The sequence below is a fragment of the Hyla sarda genome, chromosome 1, assembly GCF_029499605.1.
Source record: "Hyla sarda isolate aHylSar1 chromosome 1, aHylSar1.hap1, whole genome shotgun sequence".
NCBI lineage: Eukaryota > Metazoa > Chordata > Amphibia > Anura > Hylidae > Hyla > Hyla sarda.
Window position 1 is genome coordinate 280,184,604 of NC_079189.1, and position 24,143 is coordinate 280,208,746.

At 47.0% G+C, this 24,143-nt stretch overlaps 1 protein-coding gene across 11 annotated transcripts in view; it reads left to right on the top strand.

Moving 5' to 3' along the window:
• LOC130368859 (histone H3-like centromeric protein A) overlaps positions 1-23,216 on the top strand; it is a 132,681-nt gene extending 109,465 nt beyond the window's left edge. For all 11 annotated transcript variants that reach the window (XM_056573241.1, XM_056573249.1, XM_056573197.1 and 8 more), the window contains 3 exons: positions 21,108-21,244; positions 21,318-21,395; positions 22,817-23,216. In XM_056573241.1, the coding sequence (XP_056429216.1) occupies positions 21,108-21,244; positions 21,318-21,395; positions 22,817-22,951 (350 nt within the window). In that variant the 3' untranslated portion in view covers positions 22,952-23,216. The remainder of the gene's footprint in view (positions 1-21,107; positions 21,245-21,317; positions 21,396-22,816) is intronic.
• Positions 23,217-24,143: the final 927 nt, after the last annotated feature.

A 24,143-nucleotide genomic window follows, 5' to 3' on the forward strand; every position in this document is an offset into this window, starting at 1 on the left:
GCCCACCTCTCTCATAGAGATACATAGAGGGGGGTGTCGGCCGGGATATTCTGCTGCGGCTGACACGCCTCCTGGATGGGGGGGGCCGCAGCAGAGTCAGGGCCTCATACAGGAGATCATTGGGGGGGTCCCAGTGTTCGGACCCCCACCATCAGACTCTTGTGTCTAATTCTGCAGATCTCCTTTAGTTATAATTAAACATGACAAAAAGGACATATAACACATTAAACACTATTAAAAAGCTTCCACCAACCTTACTCCACATCCAGGGGGAACACGGACCCCCACCTTGGGTGCCCATCCCTTGTAACTATCCTCCTGAACCTCCAAACAACTCACACAGATCTCTATATCTCATATACTACTAGTCAATGCACACAAGGCTGGGCAAATGCAGCATTTAAATATAGTTCAAAGGCATCACATGCAATAAAGCCATAAGCCCCATAATACAACCTGCAGTCCCAGTAAGGGTGCATGCACGCCACATTTTCAGGCTACGGCTGGCGGCTCAGGGAGGGGAAAACCGTGCGCTCCCCTACCCCAGCCAGACCGGCGCTGAAATCTATTGACTTTTATGTGCCAACCGGAGTCACCGTTTGACTCCGGTCGTCTCATTTTTGACCCGTATCCGGTTTTCTGACCGGACCTAAAACCATAGTATACTACGATTTTAGGTCCGGTCACAAAACCGGAAATGAGCTTACCGGGGTCAAATGGTGACTACGGTCGGCTCATTAAAGCCAATGGATTTCAGCGCCGGTCTGGCTGGGGTACGGCAGTGCACGGTTTCCCCTCCCCCAGCCGGATCTGGCAGTCGTAGCCTGTAAACCTGGTGTGCATGCACCCTAAGCCACATGCAATGTAAAATAGGAGGGCCAGATTAAAGTGCAATTGAAGTAACAATTGGAACATATGTCCTACTGGACCCCACATGTTCCGTTCACCCCCCCTCCTCCATCCTCAGGGGAAAACAACTAACCCTTTAGATGTGGTGATCAATGCCAATCACAGCATCTAAAAACGTACTGACAGGTGTAGTTGGGTTCTGGTGCTCCTCTGACCCCCGCAGTGCGATCACAGGGATCTAATAAGTTGATATCGCTACCGAGATCTTATACTTTCTTCTGCTGCCAGTTCTGCTGTAGTTCCCCCACATTAGGTAGGCAGTATAATTCCCCCCCTATTAGACTGTAGTTTCCCCCCAAATTTGGTTGTTGTTCCCCCACATTAGGTTGGCAGTATAGTTTCCCCCACTTAAGGTTGTAGTTACCCCACATTAGGTTGTAGTTACACCACATTAGGTAGGCAGAATAATTACCCCCATATTAGATTGTAGTTCCCCCACATTAGTTAGGCAGCATAATTATCCCATATTAGGTTGTAGTTCCCCCACATAAGGTAGGCAGTATAGTCCCCCCACGTTAGGTTGGCAGTATAGTCCCCCCACGTTAGGTTGGCAGTATAGTCCCCCCACATTAGGTTGGCAGTATAGTTCCCCCCTCATTGGGTTGGCAGTATAGTTCCCCACTCACATTAGGTTGTCTGTATAGTTCCCCCCACATTAGGTTGGCAGTATAGTTCCCCCACATTAACCCCTTAAGGACGGAGCCCATTTTCACCTCTAGGACGAAGCCCTTTTTTGCAAATCTGACCACTGTCACTTTAAACATTAATAACTCTGGAATGCTTTTAGTTATCAATCTGATTCTGAGATTGTTTTTTCGTGACATATTCTACTTTAACTTAGTGGTAAAATTTTGTGGTAACTTGCATCCTTTCTTGGTGAAAAATTCCAAAATTTTATGAAAAAATTAAAAATTTTGCATTTTTCTAACTTTGAAGCTCTCTGCTTGTAAGGAAAATGGATATTCCCAAAAAATGTTTTTTGGGATTTACATATACAATATGTCTACTTTATGTTTGCATCATAAAATTGACGAGTTTTTACTTTTGGAAGACACCAGAGGGCTTCAAAGTTCAGCAGCAATTTTCCAATTTTTCACAAAATTTTCAAACTCGCAATTTTTCAGGGACCAGTTCAGGTTTGAAGTGGATTTGAAGGGTGTTCATATTAGAAATACCCCATAAATGACCCCATTATAAAAACTGCACCCCCCAAAGTATTCAAAATGACATTCAGTAAATGTTTTAACCCTTTGCTGCTTTTCCTGTGAAACACCTAAAGTGAAGGAGAAAATTCAAAATCTTCATTTTTTACACTCGCATGTTCTTGTAGACCCAATTTTTGAATTTTTACAAGGGGTAAAAGGAGAAAATGTATACTTATATTTGTAGCCCAATTTCTCTCGAGTAAGCACATACCTCATATGTCTATGTAAAGTGTTCGGCGGGCGCAGTAGAGGGCTCAGAAGCGAAGGAGCGACAAGGGGATTTTAGAGAGTACGTTTTTCTGAAATGGTTTTTGGGGGGCATGTCACCTTTAGGAAGCTCCTATGGTGCCAGAACAGCAAAAAAAACACATGGCATACCATTTTGGAAACTAGACCCCTTGAGGAACGTAACAAGGGATAAAGTGAGCCTTAATACCCCACAGATGTTTCACGACTTTTGCATATGTAAAAAAAAAAAATTTCACTAAAATGTGGGTTTCCCCCCCAAATTTCACATTTTTGCAAGGGTTAATAGCAGAAAAGACCCGCCCAAAATTTGTAACCCCATCTCTTCTGAGTATGGAGGTAACCCATAAGTGGACCTGAAGTGCACTACGGGCGAACTACAATGCTCAGAAGGGAAGGCGTCATATTTGGCTTTTTGAGAGCAAATTTTGCTCGGGGGGCATGTCGCATTTAGGAAGCCCCTATGGTGCCAGAACAGCAAAATAACCCCCACATGGCATACCATTTTGGAAACTAGACCCCTCACAGAATGTAATGAGGGGTACAGTGAGCATTTACCCCCCACTGGTGTCTGACAGATCTTTGGAACAGTGGGCTGTGCAAAATTTTTCATTTTCACGGACCACTGTTCCAAAGATCCGTCAGACACCTGTGGGGTGTAAATTCTCACTGCACCCCTTATTACATTCCGTGAGGGGTGTAGTTTTCAAAATGGGGTCACATGTGTTTTTTTTTTTTTTGCGTTTGTCAGAACCGCTGTAACAATCAGCCACCTCAAATGTACATGGCGCACTCTCCCTTCTGGGCCTTGTTGTGCGCCCCCAGAGCACTTTGCGCCCACATATGGGGTATCTCCGTACTCGGGAGAAATTGCGTTACAAATTTTGGGGGCGTTTTTCCCTTTTACCTCTTGTGAAAATGAAAAGTATAGGGCAACACCAGCATGTTAGTGTAAAAATTTTTATTTTTTTACACTAACATGCTGGTGTAGACCCCAACTGTTCCTTTTCATAAGGGGTAAAAGGAGAAAAAGCCCCCCAAAATTTGTTAGGCAATTTCTCCCGAGTACGGCGATACCCCATATGTGACCCTATTCTGTTGCCTTGAAATATGACAGGGCTCCAAAGTGAGAGAGCGCCATGTGCATTTGAGGCCTGAATTAGGGACTTGCATAGGGGTGGACATAGGGGTATTCTACGCCAGTGATTCCCAAACAGGGCGCCTCCAGCTGTTGCTAAACTCCCAGCATGCTTGGACAGTCAATTGCTGTCCAGAAATGCTGGGAGTTTTTGTTTTGCAACAGCTGGAGGCTCCATCTTAGAAACACTGCCGTACAATACGTTTTTCATTTTTATTGGAGTGGGGGGGGGGGGGGGGCAGTGTACGTGTGTATATGTAGTGTTTTACTCTTTATTTTATGTTAGTGTAGTGTAGTGTTTTTAGGTTACATTCACACTGGCGGAAGATTACACTGAGTCTCCCGCTAGGAGTTTGAGCTGCGGCGGAAAATTTGCCGCATCTCAAATTTGCAGCGGGGAACTCACTGTAATATGCCGCCAGTGTGAATGTAGCCTGTACATTCACACGGGAGGGGGGTCAAAACTACAACTCCCAGCATGCACTGACAGAACATGCATGCTGGGAGTTGTAGTATTGCAACAGCTGGAGGCACACTGGCTGGAAAACCTTGAGTTAGGTTCTATGACCTAACTCAGTATTTTCCAACCAGTGTGCCTCCAGCTGTTGCAAAACTGCAACTCCCAGCATGTACTGATTGCGGAAGGGCATGCTGGGAGATGTAGTTATGCAATGGCTGGAGGCACGCAAGTACAACTCCCAGCATGCCAAGACAGCCTTATGCTGTTCCTGAATGCTGGGAGTTGTAGTTTTGCAAGATTTAGAGGGGTTCAAGTTGTAAATCACTGTCCAGTGGTCTCAAAACTGTGGCCCTCCAGATGTTGCAAAACTACAACTCTCAGCATGCCCAGCCAGCAAACTGCTGTCTGGGCATGCTGAGAGTTGTAGTTTTGCAACATCTGGAGGGCTACAGTTTGAGACCACTTAGTGATCTACAACCTGAACCCCTCTAAATATTGCAAAACTACAAGTCCCAGCATGCCCACACAGCAAACAGCTGTCTGGGCATGCTGGGAGTTGTAGTTTTGCAACATCTGGAGGGCCACGGTTTAGAGACCACTGTAAACTGTGGCCCTCCGGATGTTGCTAGGCAACAACTCACCTAGCAGGACCCGGAAGCCGCCGCCGCCGCACGTGGGGGATCCCCGCATGGAGTATCGCGATCCTGGATCCAGGTAGGGACCTTCGGCGCCGACCCTCCCTGGACGGTTCCCCCGTTTTGCCCGGACACCGATAGGTGGGCAAAGCGGGGGAACCGAACTTTAACCCCCCTCCCCCGGTCTGCTATCGGTCGGTCGCTCGGCCTTTAGGGGGATCTAGGGTGTCTCGGACACCTACGATCCCTCTTATTTTCCGGGTCACCAGTGACCCGTATGACCCGGAATCGCGCAGATCGCAGGTCTGAATTGACCTGCGATTTGCGCGCATCGTGGTCATGGGGGGGGTCTCAGGACCCCCCTCGGCGATGTGCCGGGATGCCTGCTGTTAGATAACAGCAGTCATCCCGGCCCAATCACCGCTACCGGTGACGCGGCGCTCCCGGAACCCCGCGACGTACATGTACGTCGCCGCGCGCCAAGTAACACTTCGCGGCGCCGTACATGTACGTCGCTCGTCGTGAAGGGGTTAATCAAAACATCCCATAGACTTGAATAGGATTTTTTAACAGACGTTTTTAAGGGTTTTCTAAACGGGACATTGTAACAGGTCTTTAAAGGGTACCTATCGTCAAAAAAAAACTTTATAAATTAAATATCGAATCCTTATTAATAACTTTCTAATTGCTTTTAATACATTTTTTTGGATCCTTTCATGTGTACTTTACGTTTAAAAAATTCACCACTAGGGGTCTCCCTAGCAGTTCTGGATTAGGCTTTCTTTTAACCCCTTAAGGACTCAGCCAATTTTCACTGTAGGACACGGCCATTTTTTGCACATCTGACCACTGTCACTTTAAAAACCTTAATAACTCTGGGATGCTTTTACCTTTCATTATGATTCCGAGATTGTTTTTTCGTGACATATTCTACTTTATGTTAGTGGTAAAATTTTGTCGATACTTGCATCATTTCTTGGTGAAAAATTCCAAAATTTAATGAAAAAATTTAACATTTTGATTTTATTTAAACTTTGAAGCTCTCTGCTTATAAGGAAAATGAATATTCCAAATAAATTATATATTGATTCACATATCCAATATGTCTACTTTATGTTTCCATCATACTGTTGACATGTTTTTACTTTTGGAAGACATCAGAGGGCTTCAAAGTATAGCAGCAATTTTCAAATTTTTCACAAAATTTTCAAAATCTAAATTTTTTAGGGACCAGTTCTGTTTTGAAGTGGATTTGAAGGGCCTTCTTATTAGAAATCCCCCACAAATGACCCCATTATAAAAACTGCACCCCTCAAAGTATTCAAAATGACATTCAAACGGTTTGTTAACCCTTTAGGTGTTTCACAGGAATGGCAGCAAATTGAAGGAGAAAATTCAAAATCTTCATTTTTTACACTCGCATGTTCTTGTAGACCCAGTTATTGAATTTTTACAAGGGGTAAAAGGAGAGAAATCTTCATAAAATGTGTAACCCAATTTCTCTAGTAAGAAAATACCACATGTGTATGTCAAGTGTTCGGTGGGCGCAGTAGAGGGCTCAAAAGGGAAGGAGCGACAGTGGGATTTTGGAGAGTGAGTTTTTCTGAAATGTTTTTTGGGGGGCATGTCACATTTCGGAAGCCCCTATGGTGCCAGAACAGTAAAAAAAAAAAAAACACATGGCATACTATTTTGGAAACTACTCCCCTCAATGCATGTAACAAGGGGTCCAGTGAGCCTTAACACACCACAGGTGTTTGACGACTTTTCGTGAAAATTATTATTTTTTTTTCACAAAAATGCTAGTTTTACTTCAAATTAAATTTTTTTACAAGGAATAATAGGGCAAAATGACCCCCAAAATGTGTAACCCCATCTCTTCTGAGTATGGTAATAACCCAAGTTAGGACGTAAAATGCTTTGTGGGCAAACTACAATGCTCAGAAGAGAAGGAGTCACATTTGGCTTTTGAAAAGCAAAATTTGCTGAAATGGTTTTTGGGGGGCATGTCCTATTTAGGAAGCCACTATGGTTCCAGGACAGCAAAAAAAAAACCCACATGGCATACAATTTTGGAAACTACACCCCTCAAGGCACGTAACAAGGGGTCCAGTGAGCCTTAACACCCCACAGGTGTTTGACGACTTTTCGTGAAAGTTGGATGTGTAAATTATTATTATTATTTTTTTTTTCACTAAAATGCTAGTTTTCCCTCAAATGTAAAATTTTTACAAGGGGTAATAGGACAAAATGCCCCCCAAAATTTTAAACCCCATCTCTTCTGAGTATGGAAATACCCTGTGTGTGGACGTCAAGTGCTCTGCTGGCGCACTTCAATGCTCAGAAAAGGAGCGCCATTGAGCTTTTGGGAAAAAAATTGTTTGGAACGGAAGTCTGGGGCCATGTGCGTTTACAAAGCCCCCCCCCCCCCCCGTGGTGCCAGAACAGTGGACCCCCCCATGTGACCCTATTTTGGAAACTACACCCCTCACAGAATTTAATAAGGGGTGCAGTGAGTATTTACACCCCACTGGCGTTTGACAGATCTTTGGAACAGTGGGCTGTGCAAATGAAAAATTACATTTTTCATTTTCACGGACCACTGTTCCAAAAATCTGCCGTGAGGGGTGTAGTTTCCAAAATGGGGTCACATGTCGGTATTTATTTTTTTGCTTTTATGTCAGAACCGCTGTAAAATCGGCAACCCCTGTGCAAATCGCCAATCTCAAATGTACATGTGCACTCTCACTTCTGAGCCTTGTTGTTCGCCCGCCAAGCATTTTACACCTACATATGGGTTATTTCTGTACTCATAAAGTATGGGGCAACACCAGCATGTTGGTGTAAATTTTTTAATTTTTTTACACTAACAAGCTGGTGTTGACCCCCAACTTTTCCTTTTCATAAGGGGTAAAAGGAGAAAAAGACCCCCAAAATTTGTAGTGCAATTTCTCCCGAGTACGGAGATACCCCATATGTGGCCCTAAGCTGTTTCCTTGAAATACGACAGGGCTCCGAAGTGAGAGAGCGCCATGCGCATTTGAGGACTAAATTAGGGATTGCATAGGGGTATTTTATGCCAGTGATTCCCAAGCAGGATGCCTCCAGCTGTTGCTAAATGCTGGGAGTTGTTGTTTTGCAACAGCTGGAGGCTCCGTCTTGGAAACGCTGCCATACAATAAGTTTTTCATTTTTATTGGGGGGGGGGACAGTATAAGGGGATGTATATATAGTGTTTTACCCTTTATTGTGTGGTAGTGTAGTGTTTTTAGGGTACATTCGCACTGGCGTGTTACGGTGAAAAATTTTCCGCAGCCCAAACTTGAAGCAGGAAACTTACTGTAAGCCTGCCCGCGTGAATGTACCCTGTACGTTCACATGGGGGGGCAAACCTCCAGCTGTTTCAAAACTACAACTCCCAGCATGTACTGACAGACCGTGCATGCTGGGAGTTGTACTTTTGCAACAGCTGGATACACACTTGTTGGAAAACCTTCAGTTAGGTTCTGTTACCTAACTCAGTATTTTCAGTATTGCCCTGATAGCAAACAGTTGTTTGGGCATGCTAGGAGTTGTAGTTTTGCAAGATCTGGAAGGCTACAGTTTAGGGACCACTATATAGTGGTCTCAAACTGTATCCCTCCAGATCTTGCAAAACTACATATTCCAGCATGCCCAGACAGCTGTCTGGGCATGCTGGGAGTTGTAGTTTTGCAACATCTGGAGGGCTACAGTTAGAGACCACTGTATATTGGTCTCAAACTGTACCCTCCAGACATTGCTAGGCAACTCACCGGCTTCCGCCGGATCCAGCCGCACGTCATCGCCGCCCGCAGCCTCCGTCGCCCGCCCGGATCGGTAAGTGGATCTTCGGCGCCGGTCCACGTCGTTTCCCCGTCCTGCCCCGCCTATTGTGGGTGGGAAGGATGGAGAAAACTAAAGTGCCCCTGCCCCCGACCACCAATAGCAGGGATAGGAGGGGTGGCACCCCTGCCACCTCACTCCTATCCCTTCAGGGGGATCGTGGGTGTCTTAGACAACCGCGATCCCCCTTATATTCCGGGTCACTATAGACCCGTAATGACCCGGAATTGCGCAAATCGCAAGTGTGAATTCACTTGCGATTTGCCGCGATCGCCGACATGGGGGGGGTCTGATGACCCCCCTGGGCGTTTGCACGGGATGCCTGCTGAACGATTTCAGCAGGCATCCCGGTCCGATCCCCGCCCGGCGCGCGGCAGGGGCCGGAGTTCTCCATGATGTACGTGTATGTCATGGGTCCTTAAGGGGTATATCGGGGAACACAATTTGTCCCCTATCCACAGGATAAGTATCTGATCACCCCACATTATCTCCTTAACTTTTTTTTTTTTTTTTACCACTACATGAACTCTTTTAGGTTCGTTGTTACAGTGAAAGCTGACACCAGTATATAGAGAAGACAATAGGCCTCCCCTTTTCTGTAGAACGGTCTGTGCACAGGGTGCTGAGCATGCTTACAACCCTTAAACATACAAGAAAGGAGTTTGTCCTTAGTTAAAAAAATATATACATTTCTATTAATACATTAATGCAAAAAAAAGGACATACATGTTAAAACTCACTGCTATCATTTTAAGTACAGAAAGTGTACAGAGATTTCAACAGGTGAAACAGAAGAAAAGTGGGGGCTTACAGTATCCATAGGATATGTGAAATGGTGAACCAAAGTAGGGCATGTAGGTAGTACACGCATTCTGTTCCTATCTGAAAGTGCAGGCAGAAATTTAAAAAGTATTTTAAAGTATTTCTGCATACAACGTACCGTATTTTCCGGCGTATAAGATGAACCCCAACTTTTACAGTTAAAATATAGAGTTTGGGATATACTCGCCGTATAAGACTACCCCTCTACTGCGATACAGTACCTTACCATAGAAAGGCAGACAAGGTAACAGCCAGCTCACCCCGCCCCAAACAGTAGAGCACGGATCCGGGCGCTGGACGGCACCAGCCAATGAGAAAATGAAAGAGATCGGATCCAGCTCAATGCAGATAAAATCGGGTTTAATCCATAGGACAAGGAAGGAACAAGTTACGCGTTTCAAGCGCTGCAAGCGCTCTTAGTTGACTAAGAGCGCTTGCAGCGCTTGAAACGCGTAACTTGTTCCTTCCTTGTCCTATGGATTAAACCCGATTTTATCTGCATTGAGCTGGATCCGATCTCTTTCATTTTCTCAGTACCTTACCATAGTACCCCCACAATAGGTTGTCAGCATAGTTCCCCCACATTAGGTTGTAGTTCCCCCACATTAGGTTGGCAGAATAGTTTCCCCCACTTTAGGTTGTCAGCATAGTTGCCCCCACATTAGGTTGTAGTTCCCCCACATTAGGTTGTAGTTACCCCACATTAGGTAGGCAGTATAATTCCCCCATATTAGATTGTAGTTCCCCCACATTAGGTAATAGTTCCCCCACATTAGGTTGGCAGTATAGTTCTCCCACATAAGGTTGGAAGTATAGTTCCCCGCACATCAGATTGGCAGAATAGTTCCCCCCACATTAGATTGGCAGTATAATTCCCCCACATTAATCCAAAAATCCCATAGACTGGAATGGGATTTTTTAACGGCCGTTTTTAAGGGTTTTCTAAACCGGACATTGTAACAGGTTTTTAACCCCTTAACAACCAAGGATGTATATTTACGTCCTTGGTCGGCACCCGCGATATAACGCGGGGCTAATAGCGCGTGGCAGCGATCGCGGTGCCGCACGCTATTAACCCTTTAGACACAGTGTTCAGAGTTGAATGCCGCATCTAAAATGAAAGTAAAAGCTTCCCGGCTGCTCAATGGGGTTGATCCTGACCACCATCCCGAAAATGTGATGTCCCCATCAGTCCCGAACATTAGGTAGGCAGTATAATTCCCCCATATTAGATTGTAGTTCCCCCACATTAGGTTGGCAGTATAGTTTCCCCCACTTTAGGTTGTAGTTCCCACACATTAGGTTGGCAGTATAGCTCCCCCACATTAGGTTGGCAGTATAGCTCCCACACATTAGGTTGGCAGTATAGCTCCCCCACATTAGGTTGGCAGTATAGCTCCCCCACATTAGGTTGGCAGTATAGCTCCCCCACATTAGGTTGGCAGTATAGCTCCCCCACATTAGGTTGGCAGTATAGCTCCCCCACATTAGGTTGGCAGCATAGTTCCCCGCACATTAGATTGGCAGTATAGGTCCCCCACATTAATAAAAAATCCCATAGACTGGACTGGGATTTTTTAACGGACGTTTTTAAGGGTTTTCTAAATCGGACATTTTAACAGGTTTTTAACCCCTTAACAACCAAGGACGTATATTTACGTCCTTGGCCGGCACCCGCGGGGTCACGCGGGGCTAATAGCGCGTGGCAGCGATCGCGGTGCCACGCGCTATTAACCCTTTAGACAGTGTTCAGAGTTGAACGCCGCGTCTAAAAGGAAAGTAAAAGCTTCCCGGCTGCTCAATGGGGTTGATCGTGACCACCGCAGTGTATGCGCCAAAAAATTCAAAATAACGTATTTTCTCTGGCGCTCTTCATTGGGGGACACTGAACTGATGGGTATATGCTCTTGCCACTAGGAGGCGCTAACATTAGGGAAAAAAAGGCAGCTCCTCCCTGGCAGGATATACCCGCCCACCTGCAGTGAGGCAACCAGTTTTAGCTAGTGTCAGTTAGGAGGTAGACACACAGGTCTGGAGCTCTCCAGACCTTGTCTTTTTTATTATTTTCTAGTAAGGGCTGTTTAGTCAGGTTCTTTACTCCTTTTTGTTTCCCTTTTTCAGGTGGGGTTTCAGGAGCATAGCGCTACCTGTTCCCCCATATGCGGCTAAGGGGCACGGGACATAAAATACAAATGCACCGTTAACCCCTTCCCGCCAACGGCCAGTGCCTGGGGTTGCATCGTGGGTCCAGGTCTCCCTCTTTTCCCTGCTCGTCTTGCGCTGTAGCAGCGTGACGTGATGCAGGTGATTAAAAAGCTGGCTGAAGACGTCTCTAGGTGAGTATGTGTGATAGGTGAGTATGTTCCTGCCCCCCTCCCCCGGACTTAAGGGGTTAATAATCTTTATTGGGGTCGGGTCTCCCTGGTAGTCTCACCTTAAGTTTTCATTTTCAGGGCAGCCATCGACCTGTGCGGCGGCTCCCTGTACTTTTCTCCACAGTCACCACTCTCCGCCCGGCGGGAGCCATAATGGCGGCGGGTAACTCCGCCCCTCTTCTTCCCGACTTCAGAGCGGGCTTCTGAGGGTCAACGGCGTGCTGACCCTCTCCCTGCTCTGGCAGCGCAACCTTCGGAGCGCTCGACTGGGAGGGATATGTGCCTTTACTACGGAGCTTATCTCCGCCCCTTTCCTCCCCGCAGTGAGTCCTCCGGACTCAGCGCGCTGCGGGGGTCCTACCTGGGATGTCAGAGGCTGTTTCCTCTGACTCCCTGTCTTTTTGGACCGTAGTCCTCCAGCCCGCTGGCCCCTTTCCAGCCGGGCACCGCTTCCCTCTTCTGTCGCTGGAGAGCCATGGACTTGGAGCGTAGCTCCGCCCCCGTCCTCTCTCTTTCAGAGCAGGACCCGGTGTGGTGAGAGGCTGCAAAACTGTGTGATCTGTGCAGTGAGCAGACACACCCTCCCATCAACCAATCACAGTGCAATCACAGTGTCTGTGCTGGCAGCTCTGCTGTCTCAGCACTTTTATCAGCTGATCGGGACCCAGAGCTTGCCGGGACGCTGGAGTTTCTCATTCCACCGGCAGTTCCTTTTCTCCTCACCAGCAGCCATTATGCAGGGGTATAGATGGGGCTGGCGGCCGTGCTGCTGGATGGGGACTCGGAGCATACCTCCGTTCCCCCTCCCCCACCACCATTTTTAATGGGGCAGTATTGGCTTCTATTCCCCAATTTTTTTTTTTTTTGGGGAGGGGGGGGGGGGGGGGGGAGGGGGAGTTGGGGGAATGGGCATTGTCTGCCCTCTTTCTCCTCCGCCCTGGAGGCAGGCAGGTCACTTTTACACAAAAAGAAAGAAAGAAATATATATATATATGTCTCTCAGACCATTTCTTGGAGTTTGGCTCCCTCTGGTGGCCAACACTTGTCTTACAGTTAGAGGTCTGTGGTAGCTCATCCAGGGCACGGTCCTCAGAGGAGTATTCCTGCGTACATGGATTAGGCCTATTTTTATTATGCAAGACTCGCCCTGTCCCTCTTTTCATGACTGCCGCTTCCGCAGCCCTCCCTCGGTCCACTGCCGGTGCGAGGTGTCTTCTACTCCGCTTGTCTTGCGGCTGCAGTTCCGGTCCCCTCACTACTGTGGAGCGTCCTATTATCTTTTATGGAACCATCCCAGTAAGCCGGACAGTGGTCTGCTTGCTTGTCTACACCGCCTGTCCTACATCAAACAGCTGATGTATCTGCGGCTGGAATTCCGGTACACCTCTCCGGTGAAGTGTCCGCTGGAGTGTTCCGTTGTCTATTTTGGTCTCATACCAGTAAGCTGGTCAGTGTTCGGCATGGTTGCCTGCACCGCCTGTCATACATCAAACGGTTGATATATCTGCGGCTGGAGTTCCGGTGCCCCACTGCGGTGCGACGGTACCGATGGAATGACTCTACTATGGACCCATACCAGTAAGCCGGACAGTTGTCTGCATGGTTTATGGTTTCCTGCAACCACCTCTCACCCATCACATGGCTGATACACTGCGGTTGGAGTTCTGGTACCTCTCCACTATGCAAGGTGCAGAGGGACCGACTCCTTGCCTGCTATGGACCCATACCTGTAAGTCAAATAGTTGTCTGCATGGTTCCCTGCAACCGCCTGTCACCCGTCACACGGCTGGCATATGTGCGGTCGGATTTCTGGTGCCCATCTACTGTGCAAGGTACAGATGGACAGACTCCTTGTCTACCATGGGCCCATACCAGTAGTTATTTGCATGGTTTCCTACTCCTACTGTGACCCATTTCTTGGTTGACGTTTCTGCGGTTGGAATTCAGGTACCTCACTCCTGTGAGGTGTCCGATGGGGTGTCATATTGTCTCCTATTGGCCCATACCAGTGAGCCAGACAGGGGTCTGCTTGTGGGTCTACTCCGCTGTCATACATCGAACTGCTGATGTATCTACAGTGGGTGTCTCGCTACCCCGTTTTTGTGCGGGGTTCCGACGGAATGCCTCGGCATCTCCTATTGAACCATAACAGTTAGCCAGACAGTTGTCTGCATAGTTTCCTACATCCGCCCGTCACCCACCACATGGCTGACGTTCCCGCGGTTGAAGTTCTGGTACCTCACTACTCTGCGAGGTGTCTGTCGGAGCGTCTCATTGTCTCCTCTGGCTCCATATCAGTGATGACCTACACCGCCTGGCATACATTATCCAACTGATGTATCTGTGGCGGGAGCTTTAGTAACCCACTGTTTTACATGGTGCTGACGGACCGGTTCGCTGTCTACTCTGAACCTGTACCTGTTAACCAGGCAGTGGTCTGTTTGTTCCCGACGCCACCTGTCACACATAGCATGGCTGGTGTATCTGTGGCTGGAGTCCTGGTACCTCACTGTGGTGGAGGTGCCTGTCGGACTGACTTGTTCTCTCCTATGGTTCCATACCACTGTGCTTCTCAGTGGGCTGCTTTTTTCCTCTGCTGCCCGTCGCGGCTGACAGCTTTGGGCAGGAGTTCCGGTTCCTCGCTACTGTTCGTGGTACGCACGGAACTGACCGCTAGTGTTCCACGGACCCTCTAGGGATGACAGTGATGCATTCCATGGCTTCTCTGCCTCCCTCTATCTCTAGAGGGCGGGGTTTCTGTCCATGGCTCCTTGGCCTCCCAGCTCTCCCGCCTATGTCTATGGGGCACAGTTACTGACTGACTGTTCCCTTTCTCTCCACGCTTCGGGCAATGTCTTTATTCAGCCAGTCTGTTGTCTACTCGGGTTCCACTGGCAATCGGTCCCTGTCCTCAGCGCCGCCGCCGGCATAGCCAGTTTTTTCCATACCTCACTGCTGGGTGGGGAACTGAGGTAAGGTCCCTACGGGTTCGCAGGTTTGGTGTCAGTTGGACTTTCTTCCGGCTGCTGGGTTTTCTATTCCGCCTGGTCACCCGTTTGGTCGGACTGCACTTTAGGTGGGTGGCTGACTGGAGTCACCTTGGGTGCTCTAGAATTCTATTCCTGTAGGCCAGTCGGCTTTTTCCGCATGGCTAACTTCTGGTTCCAGTCATCTGCCATACATTTCCCGCGCTGTGGACGGTAGTTCAGGTACCCTGCTGCCAGGGTGTTGTTTTCAGTACATCATCCCGTGTTGCTCTATGTTTTTTTGCATCATCCCGTTTTGCTCTATGGATATTGTTCCTGGCATTTCATTCTGAGTTGCAGGGTTACCCCTGCCCGAAGGCTGGTATCTCGCTTCTCTGTGCGTTTTCTGTATGCGGAACCAGGCTGGCCCATGGTTCCTATGCCACATAGCCGGACTGTGTCTGCCTGTTTTTCTAAACCGCCTGGTCACCTTCCTTATTACTTTGAGGCTGCGGCTGTAGTCCGATGTCCTTTTACAGGGGCGGTTCCGCAGTGTGTGTATCTGTGGGTTCTTGGGAACCTTTCTACCTGTCAGTCACTCCATGTCTGCAGGTTCCTGCTCCACATACCTTCTTGGTTGTCTGCGCTTTTTCTTGTGTGGCAGTCTTGGTACTCCACTACTATCGTGAGGTCCCCATGTCTGTGTCCCTACGTATACTGGGGCTGCCCGGTAGGTGTGGAGACCACTTTTCCATATGATTGGTGGGGTAAGCCTCAGAGTTTCCAGTGCTTTTGCTTCTGCGGTTGTGTGGCTATCCACCACTTCGGTTCTGACATTGGGCCTGCGGGGTGACAGTCAGTTCAGTCTCTCCCTGTGCTTACAGGTGTTTTTTCCAAGATTTTTTTCTGTCCGGGTGCCTTATTTATTTATATTTTCCCATCGGGTTTGGCTCTCTACACATTTGTGTTTTTTTGCCCAGCTCCAGTGTACAGCTTCCGATCCCTCTGGGGTCTCCTAGTGGTCCCTTGGGACGGCGTTGGGCTGCCTCCAAGCCTGGGGGCTCTGCCCACCCAGCACTTATTCCATGACCGTGGGGCAGCATTTCATTTTGGCTGGTCTTCCTGGCACACTTGCCCTTCCCCTTTCCACAGGGGTTGTGGGGATTGGGGTGCTTGGCATGGATCCCTACTGTTTTCTTCACAAAATTTGACCACCCTGTTTTCCCTCCTCTAGAGGGACTATGCTGTTGAGTTTTTTCTGCCGCCAAGCTGCTGCCGTCTCGTCGTGAGGTATCGGCGGGCCCTTGTCTTTTACCGGGGGCATTCAACGGAGTTTCTTACTGTCTGAGCTTGTGGGCTTGCCGGTCACCTTGTTGCCTGGCTCTCTTCCACCTTTTTGGGTTTTCTCCTTCTGCTCAGGCAGCCAGGTCTCTCTCCTCTGTTGGAGGAATTTGTGCAATCTCCTTGGAAGGGTTAGTTCTTCCTTCCCTTTTTTTTTGTCTGTCAGTTGTACCGCACTGACACCCAAGTCTTCTGGCCTTTTCTTTGGGGTCCTAGTCCATCTTCTTGGACGGGCGTTCTTCTGGGAGCTCAATTTTTGGCTTTAGTTTGTCTCCGACCTGGGGGCTCGTCCACGGGCCCTGCTGACACATGAGTTCAGTCTTGGGACTGATTCCTCCGCTCTGGTGGTTGTAATTTTCCCACCCTAGGGGACTGCTTTGATACGTCCCATCAGTTCGGTGTCCCCCAATGAAGAGCGCCAGAGAAAAGGAGATTTTTTTACTCACCGTAAAATCTACTTCTCGTAGCTCTCATTGGGGGACACCGCACCCACCCTTTTCTTCTTTTTTACGGATTATTCTTTCCGGTTCTTGGGTCGTTCTCCTGGATTCCTTTCTAGGGTCCTTCCGACGTATTTCTTCTTGGCTTCTCCTACTGCTTTGTAACAAAACTGGTTGCCTCACTGCAGGTGGGCGGGTATATCCTGCCAGGGAGGAGCCGACTTTCTTTTTTTTTTTTCCTAGTGTCAGCGCCTCCTAGTGGCAAGAGCATATACCCATCAGTTCGGTGTCCTCCAATGAGAGCTACGAGAGAGAGATTTTATGGTGAGTACAAAAATCTCCTTTTTGGTCACTTTTTATATCATGAAAAAATTTATAAAAAGCGATCAAAAAGTCCAATACAAAAATGGTACCGCTAAAAACGTCAGATCATGGCGCAGAAAATTAGTCCTCATACCGCCCCATACGTGGTGAAATAAAAAAAAGTGATAGGGGTCAGAAGATGCCAATTTTAACCTGTTCATGACCCATGTCCCCCCCCCCCCCTCCCGACCCCCTAATAGGTCCCCAAGGGTCCTCTGCAGTTTTTTCAGTGTGACCCGGGCCATATTAGGGGTTCAGGGCGCTGCGATTTGCCCCCATTTTTTCCCCCCTATATAACGGTGTGATTTTTAATCACACACCATTATAGATAAAGTTTCACCAAATACACAGTACATAGTCTTCCCCCCCCCCCCCCCCCCGCCAACGCTTTTCTTGCCTCCGACTCCAAATCTGTCAGTGAGGACGAGGAAGATCCTACATTCCTGTGTTCTTCATTGTCCTCCTCATCATCTAGTACTGATGATTAGCCCCCTGCACGGCGGCGGAGACGCCGCCAGGCGAGGCCGCGCACCCCTCATGATAGTGGCCCAGTGGCCGGCACTAGTGCGAGCGACAATGCCGCTCGTACTAGGAGTCCGACCCAAAGACAAGTGTACCGGAGCCCCCTTCCGGTGAACCTGTCTGGAGACCCCCAGAGGCTTATCAACCACGGGTTCCGGGGATTGTTGGTGACTCCGGAATCCGGATTGACAATTCTGGATTCACTGAAATTTACTATTTCAGTTATTTTTTCAGTGACAGTTTTGTCAATCTGATGGTGGAGCAGAAGGAATCTGTACTCCCAGCAATTCATCGCCCACCACCCTGATTCTTAGTTGGCCAGGTCCAATGAATGGTACGCCATTGATGCAGCAGAAATGAGGACATTTTGGGGCCTTGTGCTGCATATGGGCCTATTCAAAAAGCCAAGTGTCAGACAGTACTGGAGCAGGAACACCCTATTAAAGACCCTACTTTACAGTATGGTCATGACATGGAAGCGGTTCGAGGCCATTCGAAAATGCCTCCATTATGCAGATAATACGTACTGCTCAGGGAGCTCTTGGTAGATGAGTCTCTTATCAGTTTTAAGGGGAGACTCAAATTCCGCCAGTATATTCCCTCAAAGCGGGCGCGGTATGGCGTGAAGCTCTATAAACTTTGTGAGAGTACCTCCGGGTACACTTACAAGTTTTGAGTGTATGAGGGATGAGATTCCCGTATTGAATCCCCAGAATGTCCCCCCACTCTGGGTGTTAGTGGGAAAATCGTTTGGGACCTTGTGCACCCATTGCTGGATAAGGGTTACCACGTGTACGTGGACAACTTTTATACCAGCATCCCTCTGTTCACATCCCTTGCCTCCCTCTAAATTTGATCCAGACACCTATGCCCAAGGGTGAGTCCCGTGCCCTTACCCATGAAACCTGTTGGTGGTCAGGTATAAGGATAAGAGGGATGTCCTTATGCTGATCACTATTCATGGTAACGGCAGCTCACCTGTCCCCGTGCGAGGTACCACAACAACGGTCCTCAAGCCCGATTGTATCTGGACTACAACCGGTATATGGGGGGAGGTGATCTTTCTGATAAAGTCCTCAAGCCATACATGGCAATGCGAAAAACACGGGTATGCTACAAAAAAGTTGTGGTCTACATGGTACAGGTTTTGCACTGTCCCAGTATGCTGGCAACACAGGGACATTCCTTTAAGTTTTAATAAATCTCCCCCATGTTCTTAAAGAAGATGTCCAGTGGTAATAAACTTCTCACCTATCTGCAGGATAGAGGATAAGTGTCTGATTGTGGGGGGTTCAACCACTGGGACCCCCGCAATGTCCTTTACGGGAGCCCCGGCTTTGCTCCATTAAAGCGCGTTTCATACTCAGCACGTCCAAAGACATCCCTCCATTCATCTCTATGGGAGAGGTGGAGACATACAAACGCTGTGTCTCCACCTCTTCCAGAGAGATAAATGGAAGAGGCGTGTTTGGATAAGCTGACCTGCTTTGTATTAAAAACGTCACACACAGGAGCTGAGACGGGGCCCACAACGGGAGAGTGCGGGAGGTCCCATCAGTCGCAACTCCTGTGATCAGACACATCCCCTGTCCTGCGGATGGGTGATAAGTTTATTACTGATGGACTGGGGGTCACTAACATGTAGTGTAGCACAATTTATCCCATATCCAAAGGACCCCCCGCAGTCTCCTCCACGAGCGCTATACTTTTATATCTCCGGCTCTCCTATAGAGATTAATGCAGCATATCCCCTATACTTTGGAAAGGGATAAATTGTCCTACACTGCAGTACCCCTTTAAGTCAACAGTAAATTAAGCTAGAGGGACAAGTGTCAGGCAGCTGCTGCCAAGGCAAATTATATCATAGGGTACATTAAAAGGGGCATAGATGGACTGAACAAATAAATAATTCTACCACAGTATGCCATGTGTGGTCTTGTCTGACCAGTGGTTTGTACAGTGTACAGTACTGGAAACCAGTGTACAAGAAAGATATACTGGAGCTGGAGAGGGTTCAATGACTGGCAACCAGAGTAATACAGGGAATAGGAGGACTACAGACTACAGTACCAAGAAAGATCATCAGAATTAGGGTTAAGTTTAGAATTAAGACTGCTTAATAACCATGAATAACTACATCAGGGGGGCAGTACCGAGCTCTCTCCCTTGATTTATTTATACCCAAGACTGTATCTATAAATAGGGGGCATCCTCTACAAGGAAATAAGGTTTCTACACCAGCACAGACAGGGGTACTTATTGTAAGAACAGTGAGAGTATGGAACTCCCTGCCAGAGGAAGTGGTCAAGGTGAGCTCAATAAAAGTTCAAAAGGGGCTTGGATGTGTTTCTGGAGAATAATAACATTACAAGTTATTGATACTAGATTTATAGGAACAGAACATTGATCCAAGGATTTATTCTAATTGCCATATTGGAGTCAGGAAGGAATTTTTCCTCCTTATGAACTATGCAATTATAGGTTGGGTACCTGCATTCCATTACACGTTTGTATAAGACATTCTGAGATTTACATCACCCCTTACCTTGGGGTCATAAACATCTCCTTGATAAGGTAAAGACTCTTACAATAAGAGAAAACATATTCATTTAGGTACTAGAGGCTTCCATAAACCTGGTGGCTTAAGTTAACACAGCAACTAACATTTCTAATAGAAAAAAAACATATCGCCACCTCTTGTTTACCTCAGACATTCCATTGTCCACAATCTATGGCCTAAAAAAACACATCGGATGCCTACCAAATTTTACATTAAAATATTTTTACTTAATATGGCAGATTGACACTATTTTGTACCTCTCCTATCAGAACCTCAGATTTTATCAATACAAGCAGCTTAACATTAGACCTCCATATAGGTAGTTTCTCCCCCTTGCAGGTACTTCCCACCTGTACAGTAACCCCCCGACATGCGATGGCCCCGACATATGATCAAATCGACATATGATGGCCTCTCAGAGGCCATCGCATGTCGATGTCAGCATCGACATACGATGCTTTTATATGTCGGGGCCATTGCATTAACTGCTATCCAACAGCGCAAAATGCTTAAGCTGCTGTCGGATAGCAGTTTAAGCATCCCGGACAGGTTCACTTGCCTATCCCCGCTGTTCCGGGTCCACTTCGGGATCCTCCGGTGTTTTCTGCATCTTCTGTGGGGTCTGGGCCTCGCTTTCCGGTGTCGTTATTACGTCGCTGCACACGCCATCCCGGCACAGCAACGTAATAACGTCACCAGAAAGTGAGGCCCGGACACCGGAGAAGATGCGGAAAAAGACGGAGGATCCCGAAGAAGATGCCGGAGCAGTGGGACAGCATCAGGAGCGGTGAGGAGGCGGTCCGGAGCGGCGGGGACAGGTGAGTATAACTTCCTATACTTTACATTGCACGAATCCCTCAACATACGATGGATTCGATAAACGATGGGTCGTTTGGAACGTATTACCATCGTATGTTGAGGGACCACTGTATATAGTCTCCCTCCCCCCAAACAAGCAGACAAAATAAGAACATACCAAGGCTTCTGGCTCCCCCCTCTGGCTCCTCTTCTCTATTCCACTGCTCTGTAGCCTGTTTTCTTTTGCGCACAGGAAGACAGGCTCCAGACCTCTAGTGAAAGCTGTGAGCAGCCACTGTATGTAGCTATATGCATGTTATGAGGACGCGCTTAGAGCTAAATACAATGCAGTTCACTTACACCCCTCACACCCTGTGGGTTGTATGACTATACAGTGACCTCCGGAAGTTGCCTTTTCTAGAAGATTCTATTATAAGCTGTGCTTTTATTTTTTTCATAACAGAAAGACCAGAAACCAGTCGCAATGAGACCACACAAAAAACAAGGCGCTATCGCCCAGGTAGCAGAGCACTGATGGAAATAAGAAAGTACCAAAAAACTACCAATCTGCTCATCCAGACAGCTCCGTTTGCCAGACTGGTAAGTGGAAGTGTTCTGTGCGCCCCCCCCTTCAGTAATCTATGGGTTAAAACGTATCTTTTAATTGTTGCAGGTTAGAGAAATTTGCCTGAAGTATACCGGTGGTGTGTCATTCCTCTGGCAAAGCATGGCACTTAAGGCTTTACAAGAGGTCAGTATCCTGGCACTTTTACAAGTTAGGTAATGCTTCGACCTGCTGGGCCAACCAGGGGCAGAACTGTACTTTACAGTGGATGGGATAATAGAGGGAGGGAGCAGAGTAGGAGACCCCTTTTATTACATCCATATGCTTCACTGGCATAATAATTGCTTTCTACTGTAGAATTCCTGGAGGCCTGACCTTCCACATCAATTTTATAGACAAGTTAAAGAATTAAAAAGCTGTTCAACCCTCTTCAAAGGGGTTATTCAGCAAGAAAAAAACAACCTGTGTATTGTGTGAAAAAGTATAGTAAAGCAACTTACTAATATAATGTTATTAGCCATAGTGCAAAGATCATCCATTTGAGCCATGTCCTCTTCGTTGTATGCTGTGACAGGCTTTCAATGCTCAAGTCTAATGAGCAGTAATACCAGCTCCCCCCTTCACTTTACTGATCTCATTCCAAACTGAAAGGAGGGTAGGGGGAAGTAAGGGCGGGAGCTCCCTGCAGTAGGAGCCTGTGACATAACGTCACAGCATAGCTTACAAGGGAGCACTATGGCTAATAACATATTAGTAAGTTGCTTTGTTTACTTTTTCACACCATACACAGGTTGTTTGTTTTGCCAGACAGCCCTTTTAACCATTAAAAAAATTACATGCTAAGGCTAGGTTCACATCCATTGTCCCCGTTCCTAAACGGAGCATACTACTAACAAATTCACACTGATTCCATTTAGTGGCATCCCTTTGCATCAGTTTTTAATTCGTTAGTATGAAAAGTCAGCCACCTATAGACTCCCACAAATGTATAGTGCTATATGTCTGGCCCTCCGTTGCACTTCCATATACATATGGCTCCTGCAGTACTATATGTCAAAGGATTTTATCAGCAGGCATCGGCCGGCCGAGGAACGCAGCGCAATGCCGCCTTCTTCCCCAGCCAGTTTGATTGTGCTGCTGATACAATCCTTTGGACACAAAGTGCTTGAGGGGGGGCATATGTATACAGAAACGCAGTGGGGGACAAGATATATATAGCTTAGCAGGGGGGAAGACATATAGAAGCACTTCGCGGGGCCAGACATATAGTGCTATATGTCTGCCCCCCGCAGCGCTTCTATGTCTTGCTGCAACCCAGTTACATTGAAGTAAATGGAGCCAAGTCGTAATAACACATACAAAATAAGGACAGGTGTTTTGGAAAAAGAATGATCCCAGTTTTTCTATTCCTGGATAATCCCATTAAACAGCCTGGGATCAGTCACCTGTGATCTTGGCTGCTGGCGGTGGTGTGTCAGCTGACACCTGCTGTGTATGGAGTGGGCTTTTCTCCTGATTTAATGGGCCATTGATGTATTAGGCTACACAGGAGAAATGCTGTTGCTTTAAGAAGGACGTAATGTGCTGATGTCTCCTTGTATCCACAGGCATCTGAGGCCTTCCTTGTGTATATACTTCAACATGCCTACCTCTGCAGTATCCATGCAAAGAGGGTCACTCTCCGTAAGGAGGATATACAGCTTGCAAAGAGAATCCGAGGCATTGAGGATGGACTTGAATAATGCTTTGTGAACAAGTTATGTTTTATTTAAATTTTATAGACTTTAATGTTACCGGGGATGTTTTCTTGCAAAGTAAGGAATTTTGGCTTTAGTGCCTCCTCCTGAAGGTAGTTACATTCAAGATCTGTGACACCTTGCAGAGTTGAATGGCCTTCTTACCTCATGTTATTACCCCGAATATTCAGTCTTAAAATGTTCATACTGTTATCTGTTCATTTTATCTGAACATTGTTGTATTTTATAATAAAGGAATTTATGGTTTTCATACTTAATACATCTGTGATCAGTGACTTCAGCTTAGCTGCATAGAAAATTCACATCTGAACATTCCGGTGAGAGAATGAACATGTAATTCTCTGAACGGAATCTGCTCGATAATGCATTGCAGTCAATAGAGAGAGCTTATGTCCCACCTGTTCCTGCTCCTGTGCTGTTATTTCAATGGCATCCTGCTAATCCCAGTGATTGGGAGGGAAAACAGCACAGGGACCAGGAGCATTGGAGGCAAGTTTGGAGAGCTAGATACCCAACTATTAGTTTTGCCTGGAAAACCCAGTTAAATGCACATATAGCATATATGCTGGGATTTTTGTGCATATGGAAAACCTGCAATGTATTATAGTATTAACACAAAGAAATCGCCAAAAACTTCCTATTGCACTACAATTTGATAGGATATATCAAAGTTGACTATTTCCCGCATCAAAATAGACCAAACTACAGAGCGTTAGGCCGGTCTATTGTGCGCTTAATTTATCAAAAGGAGCATGGCTCTTGAGAAATTCTGCGCACAGACAGAGATCTACGGTTTAGACTGTATTTAAACCTGCTTCAGTATGGGCTGACATTTCAGCGTACTTTTGGCCAATGTGACTTTTCGCCAAAAAGTTGCTATTGCTAAATTCAGCACCAAGTCTAAAATAGACTAGAATGCATCATGTTCTAAAAATCCTCTAAAGCAAAAGTCGCTAACAAGTCACACATATTTAGACTGCGACTTTCTGTGTGACTAATTTAGACAGGAAAAAACAGTCTAAATCCTTTAATAAATCTCCCCCAGGCTCTATGGATCATTAGGCTTAATGATATTGTAGTTCTGTGTTGGATCTCTTACTGTTGTCCACAACGTCGGCCATGTTAGGATTAGGCTGTGGACAACATGTCAGGGCTTTTCTATTCTCTGTTCTTTCAG